Source organism: Myotis myotis, unplaced genomic scaffold (genome assembly GCF_014108235.1).
Source record: "Myotis myotis isolate mMyoMyo1 unplaced genomic scaffold, mMyoMyo1.p scaffold_m19_p_11, whole genome shotgun sequence".
In the NCBI taxonomy this organism is placed as follows: domain Eukaryota; kingdom Metazoa; phylum Chordata; class Mammalia; order Chiroptera; family Vespertilionidae; genus Myotis; species Myotis myotis.
In genome coordinates this window covers 5,760,389-5,778,963 of record NW_023416315.1, presented here as the reverse complement: position 1 = coordinate 5,778,963, position 18,575 = coordinate 5,760,389, and the positions used below count along the sequence as shown (strand labels likewise).

General features: G+C 52.0%; 1 protein-coding gene across 4 annotated transcripts in view; it reads left to right on the top strand.

Moving 5' to 3' along the window:
• The first annotated feature begins 6,464 nt into the window (after positions 1–6,464).
• Positions 6,465–18,575, top strand: part of EEPD1 (endonuclease/exonuclease/phosphatase family domain containing 1) — a 72,499-nt gene continuing 60,388 nt past the window's right edge. Inside the window, exons 1-2 of one of the 4 annotated variants that reach the window (XM_036327324.1) lie at positions 6,465–6,919; positions 7,291–8,295. In XM_036327324.1, the coding sequence (XP_036183217.1) occupies positions 7,418–8,295 (878 nt within the window). In that variant the 5' untranslated portion in view covers positions 6,465–6,919; positions 7,291–7,417. Of the gene's footprint in view, positions 6,966–7,008; positions 8,296–18,575 lie in introns of those variants that run through there. The other 3 variants (XM_036327323.1, XM_036327325.1, XM_036327322.1) reach the window with 3 other exon arrangements.

The window sequence follows — 18,575 nt, the reverse complement described above, 5'->3', positions numbered from 1 at the left end:
TTCTGTCCATTCTTTTCTGGCCTGATGTGTTTCTGTTGAGGAATCATTTGATAATATAATGGGAGATCCCTTGTATGTAACTTTCTGTCTCTCTCTTGCAGCCTTTAAGATTCTCTCTTTGTCCTGAACACTTGCCATGGTAATTATGATGTGTCTTGGCGTGGGTCTTTTCGGGTTCATCTTGTTTGGGACTCTCTGTGCTTGTGTGACTTTTTTCTTCCCCACCTCAGGGAAGTTTTCTGATATTATTTCTTCCAATAGGTTTTCTAACCCTTGTTCCTCTTCTGTTGTTCTGGCACCCCTATTATTTGTATGTTATTTCATTTCATGTTGTCCCATAGCTCCCTTAGGCTCTCCTCCTATCTTTTAATTTTTTTCTCCAATTGCAGTACAGTTTGGGTGTGTTTTGTTTCCCTGTCTTCTAATTCGCTAATTCGGTCCTCTGCTTCTCCTAGTCTATTGTTGAAACTTTCAATGGTGTTTTTTATTGCAGCTATATTGCTCTTCATTTCTTCTTGGTTTTTGCATAAGTTTTTGATTTTTTCATCCATTTCTTTTTGATTCTTACATAAGTTGTTGATTTTTTTATCTGTTTCTTCTTGATTCTTGCATAAGTTGTTGATTTTTTACTCCATCCGGTTTATGCACTCTAGGACTGTTAATCTGAATTCTTTTTTTTTTTAATTAAATCTTTATTGTTCAGATTATTACATTAGTTACTCTTTTTTCCCATCATAACTCCCCTCCACCCAGTTCCTACCCCACCCTATGCCCTCACTCCCCACCCACTATCCTCATCCATAGGTGCACGATTATTGTCCAATCTCTTCCCTCACCCCACACCCCTCCCCCCCCCCAAGAGTAGTCCATTCCCTTTCTATGTCCCTGATTCTATTACAATCGCCAGTTCATACTGTTCATCAGATTATTTATTCCCTTGATTTTTAGATTCACTTGTTAATAGATATGTATTTGTTGTTCATAATTTGTATCTTTACCTTTTTCTTCTTCTTCCTCTTCTTAAAGGATACCTTTCAGCATTTCATATAATACTGGTTTGGTGGTGATGAACTCCTTTAGCTTTTTCTTATCTGTGAAGGTCTTTATCTGGCCTTCACTTCTGAATGATAGTTTTGCTGGATAAAGTAGTCTTGGTTGTAGGTTCTTGGTATTCATCACTTTGAATATTTCTTGCCACTCCCTTCTGGCCTGCAAAGTTTCTGTTGAGAAATCAGCTGACAGTCGTATGGGTACTCCCTTGTAGGTAACTGATTTTCTTTCTCTTGCTGCTTTTAAGATTCTCTCTTTGTCTTTTGCTCTTGGCATCTTAATTATGATGTGTCTTGGTGTGGCCCTCTTTGGATTCCTTTTGTTTGGGGTTCTCTGCGCTTCCTGGACTTGTAAGTCTATTTCTTTGACCAGGTAGGGGCAGTTTTCTGACATTATTTCTTCAAATAGGTTTTCAATATCTTGCTCTCTCTCTTCTTCTGGCACCCCTATAATTCGGATGTTGGAACGCTTGAAGCTGTCCCAGAGGCTCCTTACACTATCTTCGTATTTTTGGATTCTTTTTTCATTTTGCTTTTCCGGTTGGGTGTTTTTTGTTTCTTTGTATTTCAAATCTTTGACTTGATTCTTGCGATCCTCTGGTCTGTTGTTGGGAGTCTGTATAATGTTCTTTATTTCAGTCAGTGTATGCTTAATTTCTAGTTGGTCCTTTATCACATCGAGAGTCTCATTAGATTTCTTGAGGATCTCACTACATTTATCGGCGGTCTCACCAGTCTTCTTAGAGATCTCACTACATTTATTGGTGGTCTCACCAGTCTTTTCCAGGGCCTTATTAAGTTTATAGGTGCCTTCTAGACAGTTCTTTAAAGACCTTAAAAGTGTGGTTTTGAACTCTATATCCAGCAGTTTGCTTTCCTCCAATTCTGTCGTTTGTGTCCTGTTTCTTTGTCTCGGCATTTTTTATGCTTTGCTGTGTCGATAGAGTTCCTTTCTGTGCTAAGTGTCCCAATTACCTGAGGTAGACACTCTTGGTGCACCCCCTTGTGGGCTTTGTGCACAGTCTTGATGTAATTAAGCCTTGATTGTTGTAGTTATCACTGTGAGGAATTGACCTCCAGGCCAATTGGCTGTGAGAATCAGCTGTGTCTGCAGTAGGAGAACTTCTGTGCTGGAGACACCCCTCTGGGGCTAGACTTGCTTCAATGGGGCTTTGGTGCTCACTGAGTCTTCCCCCTGAGTGTGTCTTTTACGGTTCCACAGAGCTGCAAACTGGATGGTCCCACTCTGACCTCTGGGCTTCCTGGCTCCTGGATCTCTAGGGAGGTGCTAATCTAGCCTTTGCCTGAGGCTATCCAGCAAAAGTCTCCCTGCAGGGCTTGGGCGGGGCAGGTCCCACGGGATCAACAGGGTGGGGTTAGCAATTATGGCTGCTCTCAGTCTTGCCCTCAGAGGCTCTGCTTCTCAGTGTCCCAGTAATTGCTGCAAACCCCACGGAGAGAAAGCTGCCCTAGGGTTCTGAATGATGCCAGACAGTCCCGCTTCTCCCGTATGATTCTGGGTCCCTAGAGACTCGCCCGGAGCTGGAGCTCAGAGTCTGAGATCCCTCCCGATTGAAAACAACAACCACGCCCTCAGCCGCCAGCCCGCTCCGCATGCACTCTGCACCTTAGTATTTTACTTCAGCACTGCGCCTCCTCTGAGTCTCGGTATGTTTTACTCTTTTCTCCTAGTTGTAGAACTTCCACTCAGCCAGCCTTCCTGTGGTTCTGGACAATGTCCGTTCTGTCTTTTAGTTGTATTTTTGAAGTGGTTGTTCGAGGCAGCAAACTCCAGTGTTTACCTATGCCGCCACCTTGATTTCTCCTCTTTTTCTGACATGTTGCATCCTCTGTTTCACTTAGCTGCTTTTCCGGTGAGTCCTCAACTTCTTTCCTTTGGGGGTTTCTTTGTCTACCCATGTTTGATCTCACCAACAGATCTAGATGTTGAGTCGTTCAGGGGCTGCTCCTTGGGTGGCTGTGGCTCCTTGGGCTGCAGTTGCTCCTCGGGTGGTTGTGGTAGCAGTTGCTCCTTAGTTGGCAGCAGTTCCTCTGGTGGGTGCTGTTCACAGCCATGGTGGCTCCTCTGGCTGGTGGGGGGAGGCTTCTCACACAGCTGCTGTTCCTCAGACAGAGGGTATGCTGATCACGAGGCTGCTGTTCCTTGGATGGGGGCAGGCTACACACGCAGCTGCTACTCCTTGAACTGGGGCAGACTGCTCACATGGCTGCTGTTCCTTGAATGGGGACTGGCTGCATGCTGCTGTTGTTCCTCTGATGTGGTGGGCTGCTTGTGGGGCTACTGCTCCTTGGACTTGGGCAGGTTGATTGCAAGTCTGCTGCTCCTTGGATTGGGGTGGGCTGCTTGCACAGCTGCTGCTCTTTGGACAGGAGTGAGCTGCACGTGTCGCTGCTCCTCCTCTCCAGGTGTCTGGTTATGTGGCTTGCTCTCTATCACTTTAGCCAGACAGGATAAAATTTACCTTAACAAGACATGACTGAAGGGGAACAAAGCATCAATCCTATGGTTTTAATTGCTAATAAGGAAAATATCGGTTTCTATAATCCACTGCAACACTGTGCTTTATAAAATATTTGGTTTTCATCCATAGTTGCTGGCTCACAACTCCCCAAACACTTGGAGTTTATGTGTTGAGAGTGATAAAGGTGTCTTTTATGTTAATGAGATGACTGTTGGACCCTTGTTAGCTCCAGACTCAACTTCTTGGGCATCCTTTGCTCCCTGTCAACCCCTCCTCTCCACTCTCAGTCACTTACTCCTCCCCAAAATAAATACATCTCTTTTTTTTAGGCTCAAAGAGAATTCCTTTTTACTTTTTGAAGATTTTCCCCAACTTTATTGAGGTAAATTGAAGTATACTAAACCTCAAATATTTAAGTGTACAATTCTATCAGTTTTGACATACTTATACCCATGAAACCATGACCTTGCAAACATTTCCATCTCCACCTCCCCTCCCCCAAATTTCCCATGTTCCTTTTCATCCAAGCCTCCCTCCATTGCATTTCCAACCATCTGCTGATCTTCCTCTCTCTGCAGATTAGCTTGTATTTTCTGGAGTTTTGTATAAATGGAATCACACATTATGTTCTTTCTCTTTTCTCTTGGCCTGTCTTCTTTGATTCAGTATGATTTTGAGATTCTTCAGTGTTGTCTATATTAATAGTCTTCTTTATTGCTCCATTGTACTCCATTGTACAGTGTTACCACAATTTGTGGTGGATTGGGGTTGTTTCTGGATTTTACCTCTAACAAGTAAATCTCCTAGGAACAGTCACGTACAAGTCTTTGAATTTCATGCTTTCCTTCCTCTTTGGCTAAGTATCTAGGAATGAAATGGTTGGATCGAATGGCGAATATATGTTTAACTTTTTAAGAAACTGCCAAACTGATTTCCAAAGTGGCTGTACCATCTTACACCCCCACTAGCAACGCATGAGAGTTTCAACTGCTCCACAACACTTGCTATGGCGTTTAAAATTTAACCCTTCATTGGGTTTTGTTTATTTGAATGCACAACAGTTGAGTTACCTCTTGGTTTCATTTCTACCAAAGGGAGCGCATGCTCAGCTTTACGGGGAATGCGACCAGACCATGCCTGTTGTGCCAGTGAAGTTAACAGTGGCCTTCTTACCCACAAAGCATCCTGGTTTGGACATAAAATATGTGGTTTCTCTACTTCTAATCCAACTAGCCATGACCCCAGGCTGCCCACCCACAGCCACAAAAGCTCAGCACGGCATTCTGTTCCACAAAGACTTTTCCCTCCTCTAAAAGGGATCCTCCTGCTTGTCTTAATTTTTTTCTTACTTCAACCGAGTTACAGGAGGAAGGGAGGGGCACAATGTAGTGTAGCATGGGGGGGGGGCAAGTGGAAATTGATAGATGGAGTGGGTGGGAGCAGGTCCTGACGGCATCATTTGAGCTGGGTGCAGCCATGCTTGAGGAGGGATCTACTCCTTAACTTTTCCTCGCAAGAACCAAGACACCCGCCTTTTGTGTCTAAGGTAGTGTGACTGGGATTTCTGTCACTTGCAGTTTAGAGTCCCTGCTAGTACGCACATTAGGGGACTGTACCTCAAAGGCAGTAGCATTTTGCCAGCCTTGGCTGCCTCTCCTTTCACATGTCTCCCTGAGGGTGACTGTTTCTGCTGACCTGGCCCTGGGACTTGAAAGCAGTGACACTGGTTGCGGATGAGACCTCCAAGAGCATTAAAGGACCAGGGTCAACGTTTTTAATGGTCACCACGCGGTTTGTTTAATTGAATACTCTAGTTTGGTGTGTCCAGTGTAATGCAGCAGGATCGTTACTCTCTAACTCGCTGTCATTTTGTGGTATGACCCCAAAACTTGTGAATTTTGGGAAGCAGCCTTCATTTCCAACGAGCATTTTCTTTCTAGCGGAAGAAAAGAGGCCGAAAGTGAGGGGACAGAAGTTAAAAAGATCCCATCTAGCCCTAACCAGTTTGGCTCAGTGGATAGAATGTCGGCCTGCGGACTCAAGGGTCCCAGATTCTATTCCGGTCAAGAGCATGTACCTTGGTTGCAGGCACATCCCCAGTAGGAGGTGTGCAGGAGGCAGCCGATTGATGATTCTCTCTCATCAATGTTTCTAACTCTCTATCCCTCTCCCTTCCTCTGTAAAAAAAATCAATAAAATAAAATTTAAAAATCCCATCCAGTCCCCTCTCGAACATCCTCAGGTTTAACTGCAGGGCACTCCCTGGGAGTGCCCTGGCTCTGCCCCAAGCCCCAGAGAGAGCTGAACTCGGCTGGAGGCCAGGTAGTGTCCGTCCCTGGGCGCCCCTCTCCTTTGTGGGGCTCCGTCCGCCAAAAGCAGCTGCGCAGGCCTCACCTCTGGGAAGAGACTAAGCCTCCAACCCGCACAGCAGCCCTCGGACTAGGGTGGCAACCCCAAGTCAGGATCAGGAACTCCCCCTCTGCCCTCAGGTGACTCTTTGCAAACCACAGGGCATAGGCCACGCTCCTCAGGCCCTAAGTCCCGCCTCTGAGGCCCCCCCCTGCCCCGAGGCCCGCCCCTCCCGCCATAGCTCCGCCTCCGCACTCCCGAGTTGGGTCTCTAACCTCACACGCTCGGCCAGCCCCCTCGCCCGTGGCCCCGCCCCCGCACTCAGAGCCCCGCCTCTCTCACTCCCGGGCTCCGCCCCCGTGCTCCAGGATCCGCCCCCGCACTCAGAGCCCCGCCTCTCTCACTCCCGGGCTCCGCCCCCGCGCTCCAGGATCCGCCCCCGCACTCAGAGCCCCGCCTCTCTCACTGCCGGGCTCCGCCCCCGCGCCCCGGGGTTCCGCGCTCCCCGCCCCCGCCGCGCGCGCTGGCCCCGCCCCCACGTGCCCTGGGAGTCCCGGGGAGGAGTTGCCGCGCGCGGGGAGGCGTGGCCGTGGTGCCGGCGGAGGCGCGGGCGGCGGGGCCCGGACTTTGGCTTTGACAAGGGCGGCGAGCGGGACCGGGCGCTGGTGCGGGACGCTGGATGCGGTTCTGGCGGATCCTGCGGGCGAGTGGAGCGCAGGACTTTTTTCTGGGATCAACGCAACTGCGGTGACGCCGCCAGCCCGGGTGCAGCCGCGAGACGGTGCAGCCGCGAGACGGTGCAGCCGCGGGCGGCGGGCGGATTTCGCTGCCTTCGCTGCCTCCCCGCAGCCCTGCATCTCCGCCGGCTCTAGGAGAGCGACTCGGAGAGTTTCTCCCGCAGAAGGAGCCGGGGCGCGCGGCCCGCGGCGGCGTGGGAGGGATCCCGTGGCCCGGCCCCGACTCGCACCCGCGCGGGCGCCAGGGCTGAGGCAGGGCCCCAGCGCGGTCCGGGGCTGGGCTCCGGCCGTGGAGCCGCAGGTGGAAGAAGGACGCCCCAGGGGAGCGCCGAGAGGTGGGGCGCGGGGTAGGCGGCGGGTCTGGTGGGAGCCGATGAGCACCCCCGCGCCGCACGCACTAGTGCGGACGGAATTCAGGCAGGAGCAGGAGGTGTGGGCGGGCGGGATAGGTCTCTTCCCAAGAGAAAAGACTGGTGGCGTTTTGGGGTCCCAATGCGATAAAACCGGACCTCTCCAGAGGCGAACCCACGGCGGCCAGCCTCCGTGCGGGTTCGGGGTCCAAGGGCAGCCGGCAGCTGGGGCTCCTGGTGAAGACCTTCAGCTCTGGGTAGGGGAGCGAGTGCGCAAGGATGAACCGGTTCCGTTGACTTGTGTTGATGCATTTATCTCCAGGTGGCCACGGGGCAGCTGCTGTTGGACGCCCTTCTGTGCCTGCCAGGTCTACTGGGCTTCCTTCCCGGGCAGAGAGTCCCTCTGCGGCGGCGGGGCGGCCTCCCGGGGCCCCTGGGCCAGGCCGGTCATGGGCAGCACCCTGGGCTGCCACCGCTCCATTCCCCGGGACCCCTCGGACCTGTCCCACAGCCGCAAGTTCAGCGCAGCCTGCAACTTCAGCAACATCCTGGTGAACCAGGAGCGGCTGAACATCAACACGGCCACGGAGGAGGAGCTGATGACCCTGCCGGGGGTGACTAGGGCCGTGGCGCGCAGCATCGTGGAGTACCGCGAGTACATCGGCGGCTTCAAGAAGGTGGAGGACTTGGCCCTGGTCAGCGGCGTGGGCGCCACCAAGCTCGAGCAGGTCAAGTTCGAGATCTGCGTGAGCAGCAAGGGCAGCTCGGCGCAGCACTCTCCCAGCTCCACGCGGCGGGACCTGCTGGCGGAGCAGCAGCCTCACCACCTGGCCACGGCCATGCCCCTCACCCCGCGCGTCAACATCAACTCGGCCACCCCGGCTCAGCTCCTGAGCGTCCGAGGCCTCACGGAGAAGATGGCCGCCAGCATCGTGGACTACCGCCGGGAGCACGGGCCCTTCCGCAGCGTGGAGGACCTGGTGAAGACGGACGGCATCAACGCCGCCTTCCTGGACAGGATCCGGCACCAGGTGTTCGCGGAGCGGTCCCGGCCCCCGTCCACCCACACCAACGGAGGCCTGACCTTCACCGCCAAGCCTCACCCCAGCCCCACCTCCCTGAGCCTGCAGAGTGAGGACCTGGACCTGCCGCCCGGCGGGCCCACTCAGATCATCTCCACGCGGCCTTCGGTGGAGGCCTTCGGAGGCACCAGGGACGGCCGGCCTGTGCTGAGGCTGGCTACGTGGAACTTGCAGGGCTGTTCCCTGGAGAAGGCCAACAACCCCGGGGTGCGAGAGGTGGTGTGCATGACGCTCCTGGAGAACAGGTGAGGACCGGAACCACCACAGGTGTTGGGGTCCGTGCAGAGTGGCCTTGTGGGGGGGGGGGGGGAGGAAGAGGGCAAGGGTATTTCATCAGTGTCCTCGAGGCCCCAGACAGTATTGTTACCTGCCGTTGAGGTCTCCTTCTGCTCCATAGTTTTCAGAATACAGCTGCCTGGGCTTGTGACGGGTTTCATGAACGTGGTATAGCTGAGGCCAATTCGTAGTTTGTGGGTGAGTGGAGGTCGTATTGGTGTTACTGCTTTGGAGTTTGACTCAAGTCTTCGTGGGTGTATACCCACCAGGCCCTCAGAGCCTGGGGACGACAGCTCAGTTTTGCATGTGAGAAAGAGCTAGTTGGATTTTTTGTGTGTGTGTGTGAGCGGGAAAGCCATTTGTTTCCCTAAATAGGCCTATTTGTGTGCACAAAATCAGCTTAAACACCAGGTATTTGCAAACACATGCGTGATGTATATTTACCAAAATGCCATGAATGAATCACTCTTCATTCTTTCTCCTTATTTAGCCTGAAGCTGGCTTTCAGGCCCACAGTGGCGGCCCCAAATGTCTGCAACCTCTTCTGTCCCATAGTCAGCAGAGGCCACACGGACGTGGGGTGAATAGTTGCCACATTTTCCCACTTGACCCGCAGGAGAGGCTGGGGGGCGGGCTCTTGTCACGGAGCTGGCGGTATTCCCAGCAGAGTTCTCTGTAGGAACTTCCGCTAAGCCCCCATAAAATGAAACAATATTATTGTAGCAGTAACTCCTGCTGTTAATAAAATAGTGAACTGTATAATGCAATCAGCTTTGGGAAGGAAAGAGATGTTTTTAGGGTCCCTTCCAGGTCAGGACTCCTCCGGAGGTGGTGGCTGCTGGTGGGGGCTCGCTGCTTTCCTTTGCGCCGGGGGGTTGTGGGTGAGGCTGGCCCCGTGACCGTTTGGTGACACGAAGTAAGTTGGGGTTGGGGGATGGGAATCACAGCGCACGGTGACAGAGTGTCAGGATACACGGGTGAGGAGAAACCAGGTCACAGCGTCTCACTGGCCTCGTCCCAGGGGCCCTCTCGTCACTGAGGATGGAGGGACCGTGCGCCGGCTCAGAGGCCTGGACCCCGGAGCCCCGAGCTTCTTCCTGCGCCGCCCTGTCCTTTGCTTTGCAGCACGACTCACTCCTTTTGCAAAATCATCTTGTGCACAGGTGAGAGCCGGACTCGGTCCTGGGAAATATTTATCCGGCGTGGCTTGTTGTCGTCATCCACAGCAGCACGGATGTGTGGACGGGACGGGAGCGGCAGAGGGCGGATGGCAGTTCAGTTCCCATCAAGTTTCCCGAAGGCTCATGTTGGGGGTTGGGGGGGTGGGTGAATCAGGATCTGAAGTCGCCCCAGTGAGACTGACAGCCTGGCAGCTCTGGCTCGTTTACCCTGACAGTGATTTTTCAACTGCACGGGCACGGACCAGCGCTGGCATCTGAGACCGAATCGAAACCCTGGTGTCTGTGTTTTCTCACGCACTCCGGCCGGTTCAGGCGCACACTCAAGGCTGAGCCCGTTGGACTGTGTGCCCCGGGGGTGCTCTGTATAGCGCCTTCCCCGGTGCTGGCTCTTCTGACAAGAGCTTTCTCGGTACTGGTTTTATGTATTATTATCTGTGGTTGTTCTGATCATCCCTGTATTTATTCAACCATATGATGGCCTTTGGTCAGAATGTGAAGGGGCTTATCCGGCTTCTAGAATAGATGAATGTCAGGGTGGAAAATGGGAGGGAGCGCAGGGGACAGCCAGCCGGCCTCAGGGGGCTCCTCCCCACAGCGCAGACCTGGGCGCCCGGGGCACGTGAAGAGGAGCGTCAGCAGCTCTTGTCCGCGTGGCCGTGGCCGCGTCTCTCATTTCTCACACCTGCCACACCTGTTGTCCTGTGGGGAGGTGGTTCCCTTTGTCTCTTCACAATGTGTTCAGTGTTCTGGGCTCGCCAAGCACCTTGTTAGGGTCTGGTAAACATGAGGCAATAGTGTTAGGGCCTGTGTGACTGTCCTAGGGCACCGAGAGAGGGCTGACGGACCGCCAGTCACGTGTCATCAGACCAGCAGTGCGCATTCTGCTAGAGCTGATTCACAAAAGTCCCTCGCATTCCAGTGGATCCTCTTCTTAGTAAGAGGAAATAGGGCTAGTGTGAGCAAGGGTAGCTGCAGGTAGGTTCCCGGGCGGCGCTTTTTCTCAGACACGTGTACGTACAAGGGCCACCTGGCTTCTGGATCGACTCTCCTAGTTTCCTACAGCTTCCCCGTTCGCCCGACTTCCCCAGTAGTTCTGAGAAGAAGGCAAGGCTTGCTTTGACTAATGATCTCCATCTCTGGGTGAGGAAACTAAAAGCAAAGAAGTTCCGTGATGAGCTCATCAGTGACTCAGCTGGGCTCGGACCCAGACCTTCCGACGGTAGACCTGTGTTCTTCGCACGCATGCCATGTTTGGTAAGCAAGTCACCTTTATCCACCTCTTGCTCAGGCATCCTACACTCTGCCTGTTCAAGGACATGTGCCAAATTGTGTGCCAGTCACATTTTCTTACATTAAGTCCATTGTAGATACATTTAAGACAAACAAACAAACAAAAAACACCCTGGCTCCACCTCTTCTGTGTTAAATTGGTGACATTCCTTAAGCTCTCTAGGTCTCAGGTTTCCCATCTGTTAAATGGAGTTCAAGAAAAAATGAGGCACTTCTTCTGCAAAGGAAATAGCTAGCCCCTTCTTGTCCTTTCTGAGCGTTTGCTTTAGGAGGCCTTTCCTTAGATTAAAGGCACCCAGATGGGACTCTACAGGTAGAGCCTTCCTTGCCCTGAGGTGTTGCCCCAGCGGAGAGGGGGCGGGGAGCTCCAAGAAACCGTGCTTTGCCTGCAAAGGCTGAGGCAGGACAGCAGAGAACTAGAGACTCACAGTCACCAGGAGCCTCCAGGGACACGCGACGCAGAACTGACAGGTTTCCTCAGATTCCGCTGCCAGGTCTGTCTTAGGCAATGCTTTTCCTCGCTCAGTATTTATGGAGCAAGACTGACAGAGGAGTGCTTCTGCCAAATATCCTTGCAGAAATTTGGTGACAGCCAACATATGGAATGAAGATTGTTCAGTTGGGTTTTTTTTTTTTTTCTTTTTTTCCTGAGGAGGAGTTCTAGTTTGAAAGAATGAGCCCCAGGAAATGGACAGATAATCTCCAAAAAAAATGTAAAGAGGTTTAATGTTCCACTTACCCAGACCCCCATGGCCTCCCTCAGAAGGAGCCGTGTCGAAGTCCTGAGCTTGACAAAGGTCTAAACGTGTGTTCTTGCCACATGTCTGTCTGTGGTATCAAAGGACAAGGGGAATGTGTGCCTGGCGATGGGTCCCAATTGCTAAACAAGGTTTTCGTTTATCCGACTTGATCACTAGGATCACTATAGACACAACTCATCTTGTCGTTTGATTCATTCATTGAAAAACTGCGTATTGAATGGCTGCCGTGGACGTGCGCTCGCTAAACTCCAGAGTCAGCGTGGCCCTGCACTTACCAGAGTGAAGTGCATGCGAATCAGCTGGCACGGCCCAGCCTCAGAACCGTCCGGGAAACCCAGATGTATTCATTCATGTATTTATTTATTTATTTATTTTTAGAAAGCCACTGAGTGTGACTGATATCTGGCTGGATTTTGCCCATATGAATATGGGGTTCCTTCATCCTAGGCCAGTGGTCGGCAAACTCATTAGTCAACAGAGCCAAATATCAACAGTACAATGATTGAAATTTATTTTGAGAGCCAAATTCTTTAAACTTAAACTATATAGGTAGGTACATTGTTATTAACTTAATTAGGGTACTCCTAAGGCTTAGGAAGAGCCACACTCAAGGGGCCAAAGAGCCGCATGTGGCTTGCGAGCCGCAGTTTGCCGACCACGGTCCTAGGCGATTGGAGTGTGGGTAGATGTAGCCAGACATGGCAGCTGTGACATTTGTTCTGATAGCTGTGGACACTGAGGCTCAGACTGGTAGCAGCCCTGTGGCCTTCTGAGATAGAGATGTGGGAGTCAGGGTTTGAAGCCAGGCCACTGTCTGATTGCAGAGCCAGGGAGCAGAGCTGTCTTTTCCCAAACTCCCTGTCCCTGTCCTGCTGCTTCCTCCCTGTGTTGGGTCTCTGGCTGGACAGGCCTCACCTAGGCTCCTGGGCCCGCGGCAAGGCCCCGGAGGCCTCTGCTGTCTTCCTGTTTTTGTTCTGAAGGACCAGGCTGATGGCCAGAGGTAGAGCCATGCTGAGGGCTCAGGGTCCCTCCACCTGGCCCCTGAAATGTGAGGCTGTGACCTTGCTCGCCTCCAGGGTGGAGCTCTGGTTTTCTGAGCCAAGGAGCGCTGGGTCATTTCCAGAGAGAAAGGTGGTCAGGACTGAGACCTCCTGGCCGGGGCAGCAGGAGGAGGGGGTGTGGACGGAGAGAAGTCCTGGTGTGGGCATGACGTGGGGGTGTTTCACTCGGGGGAAGAATGCTTCTTTTGTCTCTCAAGAGAGCTGGGCCCACTTGGGAGCTGGTTTGGGAGGTCTGATAGCACAGATGGTCCCTGGGATGTTCGTTGCTTTATTATTTACTCATTCATTCAACCGATGGTTTGGAGCTCTCACCAGGTGCCAGGTGCTGTGTCCAGCTCTGGTAATAAAGCAGAGAACAGGCCACAGTCCCTGCCCTCAGGGGACTTCCACGTTAGGCGGAGAGATAAACACGTCAGCATGTGGATAAACAATTACAGACAGTGGCTGATGCTGAGGAGGATGGAGGGGAGGTGAAGAGAAGCCTGGAGGTCGATGGGGTCAGGGAGGCCTCAGCTAAAGGCTGATGGAGGAGCAGGGCCAGGCATGGAAACAGTGGGGGAAAGGGTGACCCACTAGAGGAACCAGCAAGGGCCAAGGCCCTGGGTCTGTTCCGGACAGAAAGCCAGAGGTCGGGAGTGGCAGGTGGCCATGGTTGCGGGGAGAGGCAGGGCCAGTGGGTGGGGCCTCCAAGGCTCTCTGTTAACCACACATGGAAGCCACAGAGGATTAGCAGCAGAGGTGGATGAATTACGTGTTACCAGGTGGCTCTGGCTGCTGGGGCCCTGGGCGTGGGTCCTGGGAGTTGATAGAGAGGCTGTTGCAAAGGGAAGGTTGAAGGCGATAGTGGCCGGGAGCTGGGGAAGTGGGTGGAGAAGAGAGGATCTTTCAGAGGTGAAAACTGCCAGGACGTGCCCATGTTTTGGACATGGCGGGGATTAACTGCTGGATTTCTAGGAGACAGGCTCAGAGGCGGTTAAGAATTCCCGGGGCGACTAGCGTGCCTCTGTGCTGTGTGGACACGATGCAGCTTGCCGACCTCACCCCTCCCCTCTGCTGTTGTCTAGCTCGGGACAGGCGTGGATCCTGGGCCATTGCGGGTGGAGGAAGAGCTATGCTCTCTGCAGGCTGGCGTCTGACAAGGCGACTTTCTCTTTGGCTTCAGTTCCCTAGAGAACAGGGCATATTTGGGAGGGGGGCAGGACCTTAGTGACTATTTACATATATTTACATATATTTAATTCAGCGTTGATTGAGCACCTATGCTGTGCCCACTGCCCGGTGAGGTCAGGGACACAGGGAGAAGGTACAGCTTAAGCACAGAGACCTGCTACCTGCCTGCCAGGTTCTGGAAGTGTGTGACCTCAGTGTAGGGAAGGTGAGGGACAGGACCAACTCAGGTGGCTGGGAGCGAGTTGGTCTGGAGGAGAGCCTGGTGGCCATCGGTGTGACAGTCAGCCGCCCCCTGCCTCGCACAGCTGAGGAGTAGGACGCCGCAGTCAGTTCCCAGCACTGGGGGCCAGTGTGCCCCCCGCCCAGGCTTATAGTGTGGGATGCTCCGACAGGGACCTGCAGGCTCCCACGCTCGGTGCCTCCCAGGAGAGAACAGCAGCGAGGTGTGTGCTATTTTTAATTCTAAATTACCCCGCCTTACGGAGATTTTATCCTAGATAGAATTCCTTAATAACGAACTCCGCCAGCACCAAGTCAAAGGATGCATTTCGCTAAAATGTTGTGTGCTCATCACAGACACGTGGTCTGTGTGGAGGCCTGGACGGCTGACTGGAAATTCCCCACCAGTGACTTCTGGCGCCCGAACACCCAGGAGGGGCCACAGGGGTGCCTGGCCCCGCCTGCAGCTGCCAGCCCTCAGCAAAGATTTAGGGATCTCAGAAGCATCCCAACCCTGTGCCTCGTACACGGGCCTGGTCCCAACAACAGGTTTTAGTGTCATGGTTTGATTGACAGCTGTCAAACAGCTGGATTCCAGCAGCTGGGAACCCTGGGGCTCAGAGCAGGCATTTCGTTAGAAAGGAAAGCCCCGAATCCTCCGACAAAGCTCCTGATGAAGAAGCCCTGGGTTTTCTTCCTTGCGTACAGCTCCCTCACCCTGTTGCTTTGCTGTTTGCTTCCCACGAGCCCCTGTTTCCTGCGGATTCTATTTTGGTTCAGCCGTTACCTGATTAAGCTGTTAAGGGAGGCCTTCAATTGTTTTTATCTCGAGGCCGCTGTCAACTCCAGAAATGCCGTGCTCTGCCCAGAGAATGTTGTTCCCCGTGTACACACTTAGGGTTGCGTGCGCTCGGGGTGTGGCTGTATCGCCTTCTGGGGACCTGGATCCTGTTTGCTCACAAAAGCCGGAGGGTGAAATTGGGACTTTGTCTTCCTTGCCTTGGGCCGACAGGGAGGTCTTGGGTGATGGTGCTTTTACAAATACTGAGCCAGTCTTCTACTAAAACAAAACAAAACAAAAAAAACAAACACCCAGAACTCCAGAATGCATTTTCTTTCTTTCCCCTTCCTTAGAATGTGATTTCAGGAAGCACATCCAGTCTGCGCGCAGTGCTTTTGCGTCTCCCTTTTCTAAAATGGGGGAGAGTATACGTTTTGGGGGCCTCCACGTACAGATGATGGCCACTGGGCCTTGGACCCTGTGGTGGGCGCTGGGCTTCCTCGCTTCGAGGGGAGGGGCCTCTGCAGCTTCAGGTCACTGTGTCGCTTTCTTCGTCGTGGCTTCTTTTCAAAGGCGTCCCCAGTCAATTTTAATTGGAGGAGTTTTATTTTCAGCGTCTGGTGGTTGTAGTTGTGCTGAGAACAAGAGCAGTCATTAACACTGATAATGACCGTGGCTGAGGCCCAGGGCTCAGCAAGCAGGCTGACGGGTGGGGAGCGTTACTCGCCCTTTTACAGGTGCTGCCGCTGGGGACAGATCCTGGCTCGGGCGCGGGGTAAACTTCCCCCGGTCACACAACCCTGAGTGCTCGACTGACCGCCCAGGCTCCCTGCGCTCACTGCTCTCTCCACCTGAGTGTGCTTGATTCACACCCCGGCCTGCGTGTTAGGCTAGATTTATCTCAACAGCTTGTTTTGCGTTCCCTACGTCATGACTTTTCATGGGCATGCTGGTGTGTCACAGTGTGTGTGTGTGTGTGTGTGTGTGTGTGTGTGTGTGTCCTCATATTTGTCTCTTCAAAGTGGAGCAAGGATGTTTGCTGAGTGCAGTCATATTTTTATGACTATTCATTCTTTTACGACCCTCTTGCCCACAGCTATTTTGATAGCAGTTTCTGTAAACAACTTGCTTTTGTAGAAGCTGCCAATTTTCATAGAAACAGCTTCCCCTCCTCACTCCTGGTTCCTCAGTTGAGGGTCTGTTTAGGAGACAAGAGTCATATGTACGTCTGGCATGAACAGGTCGGGCCACCGACGCAGGTGACCTGGCAAGCACACGGTGGGGGCCCCTGGGGGGTGGCAGTGCACCGCTGTCCGGCTGGGGGTGCTCGTGACCAGGGATTCCACCCCCCCAGCAGGCTTTATGGAGACATGGGGGGCAGTCTGGTGGGCCCCTTGAGCAGAAGTTGGTTAGGAGAACATCTATCATGTTTGTAAATGAGCACATGGGCTCAAGTTATAGTGTTGATTCGTCTGGAGACAGCATTGCCGTCTGTGTGTATCGCACACCCGCAGTGACTGGAGGTGGTTACTGACCCACTGTTTTCTCCAGAAAATCGACTCAAAAATGGAACCGTGTTGCGAGAAGGCTAAGAGTTCATTGTCCCAATTACCCCTCCAGAAATTTCTTGCAAATGTTAGCGGTAGAGGAGGTGAAGGAGCAATGTTTGTTGCTTGTTCTGAGACCTGTGCCGGTCAGCGTTTCCTTCAGTGGCAGATGGCGAGCTTGCAGACTCCTGAACAGCTGGGAGCTGGGGGAGCTGGGCAGGTGCACTGGCCTGGGTGGTCAATTAAAACCGTTCCAAGTCTGTGGCTCTGCACTGTCTTTTCGAACTGTTCTGAGTTTGATTTTCAGGTTTGGATTTTGTTCTTGTTAACTACATGGCTACACGTGTGAGACGTGCAGGAGACTGCTTTGTAGCTGTACCTATAAGCTAAACTCAGTTAAGTCCAGGCAAGCCCTAGCTGGTTTTGCACAGTGGTTAGAGCGTTGGCCTGTGGACTGAAGGGTTCTGGGTTCGATTCCAGTCAAGAGCATGTACCTCAGTTGCACGCTCCTTCCCGGCCTGGTCAGGGCTCGCGCAGGAGGCAACCAATTGATGTGTTTCTCTCACATTGATATGTTTGTCTCTGTTTTTCCCTTTCTTTTCACTCTCTAAAAATCATTGGAAAAATATCCTCAGGTGAGGATTAAAAAAGAAAAAAATCCGGGCAAGACTGTTAGGAGTTGATGTTAACCTCGAATGAGGTTCGTTTTGATGCCTCCAACATTTATAATTATGTGAGTTGTTAGATATTGATCAACTTAGAACTAAAAGGTGCTTCTGCTTTTTTAAGCGTTGGGGTAAAGTTAATTGAAGGGCACCTGAGATGATCTGATGGTGTTCACTGTGTTACCATTTGCAACCATTCATGTGACCTTTGCAGTTAAGGAATGTCTTGTCATGGGTGGACAAAGCCAGGAATAGACATAAACGGGATGGTGAGTGAGAGCTAAGACTGCAGACACCCACGACCCCTGGTTTCAAATACAGTATTTGTGTTTGTCAAAATAGCTCTGGTATTTTTATTGATTGATGTGTTAGTAAAGGCTTGGTATTTAAATGTATACATTTCTTCTAAATCATAAAGGTCCCTTTCAACCCTGAAGCTTGTTCCACAGAGAGGGGAAATGACCACTATTTCCACCAAAAAGCCTTTGTTCTGTGAAGGGAAAATGCTTGTTCCTAGAGGTAGGAGGTGTGTTAGTTTCCTAGGTGGCCATAGCCAAGTACCATAGCCTGGGTGGCTTAAACCACAGAAATTTACTTCCCACGGCCTGGAGGCTGGAAGTCCAAGATCAAGGTGTCTGCAGAGCGGGTGCCTTCTGAGGCCTCTCTCCCTGGCTTGTCGATGGCCGCCTTCTCCCTGTTTTCCCATATCTCCCTCTGTCCCTGTGTCCTAATCTCTTCTTTTTAAAAAATATATATTTTATTAATTTTTTATAGAGAGGAAGGGATAGAGAATTAGAAACATCCATGAGAGAGAAACATCAATCAGCTGCCTCCTGCACACCTCCTACTGGTGATGTGCCCGCAACCAAGGTACATGCCCTCGACCAGAATTGAACCTGGGACCTTTCAGTCCGCAGGCTGACGCTCTATCCACTGAGCCAAACCGATTAGGGCCTAATCTCTTCTTCTTATAAGGACACCAGCCATCGTGGACTGGGGCTAATCTCATGGCCTCCTTTTACCTTAATTACCCCTTTAAAGATGTTGTTTCAGCCCTAGCCGGTTTGGCTCAGTGGATAGAACGTCAGCCTGTGGACTGAAGGTTCCCAGTTGGATTCCAGTCAAGGGCACATGCCTGGGTTGCAGGCTCGATCCCCAGTAGGGGGTGTGCAGGAGGCAGCCAATTTATGATTCCCTCTCATCTTTAATCTCTCTCTCTCTCTCTCTCTCTTCCTCTCTGAAATCAAATGTATTTAAAAATAAATAAATAAAGATGCTGTTTCAAATACAGTCACATCCGGAGGGACTGGGGGTTAAGACCTCAACATATGAATTGGGGGTGAGCGTAGGAGTCACGATTCAACCCATAACAAGATGGTGTAAGAGAAACTGCCCTGGACTTCCTTCGTGGCCGTGTATAAAGCACCTGTTCCTTCAGGTGTTTCCTGGAGAGACGATGATGCTTCACAGTGTAAATGCTAGAGAAACCCATGTCCGAGCCGGGGAGTGACAGTCTACAGACAAGAGGAATGGCTTTATGCGAGCCCCATCGAGTGTGGGCTGGCTCTTAGGTG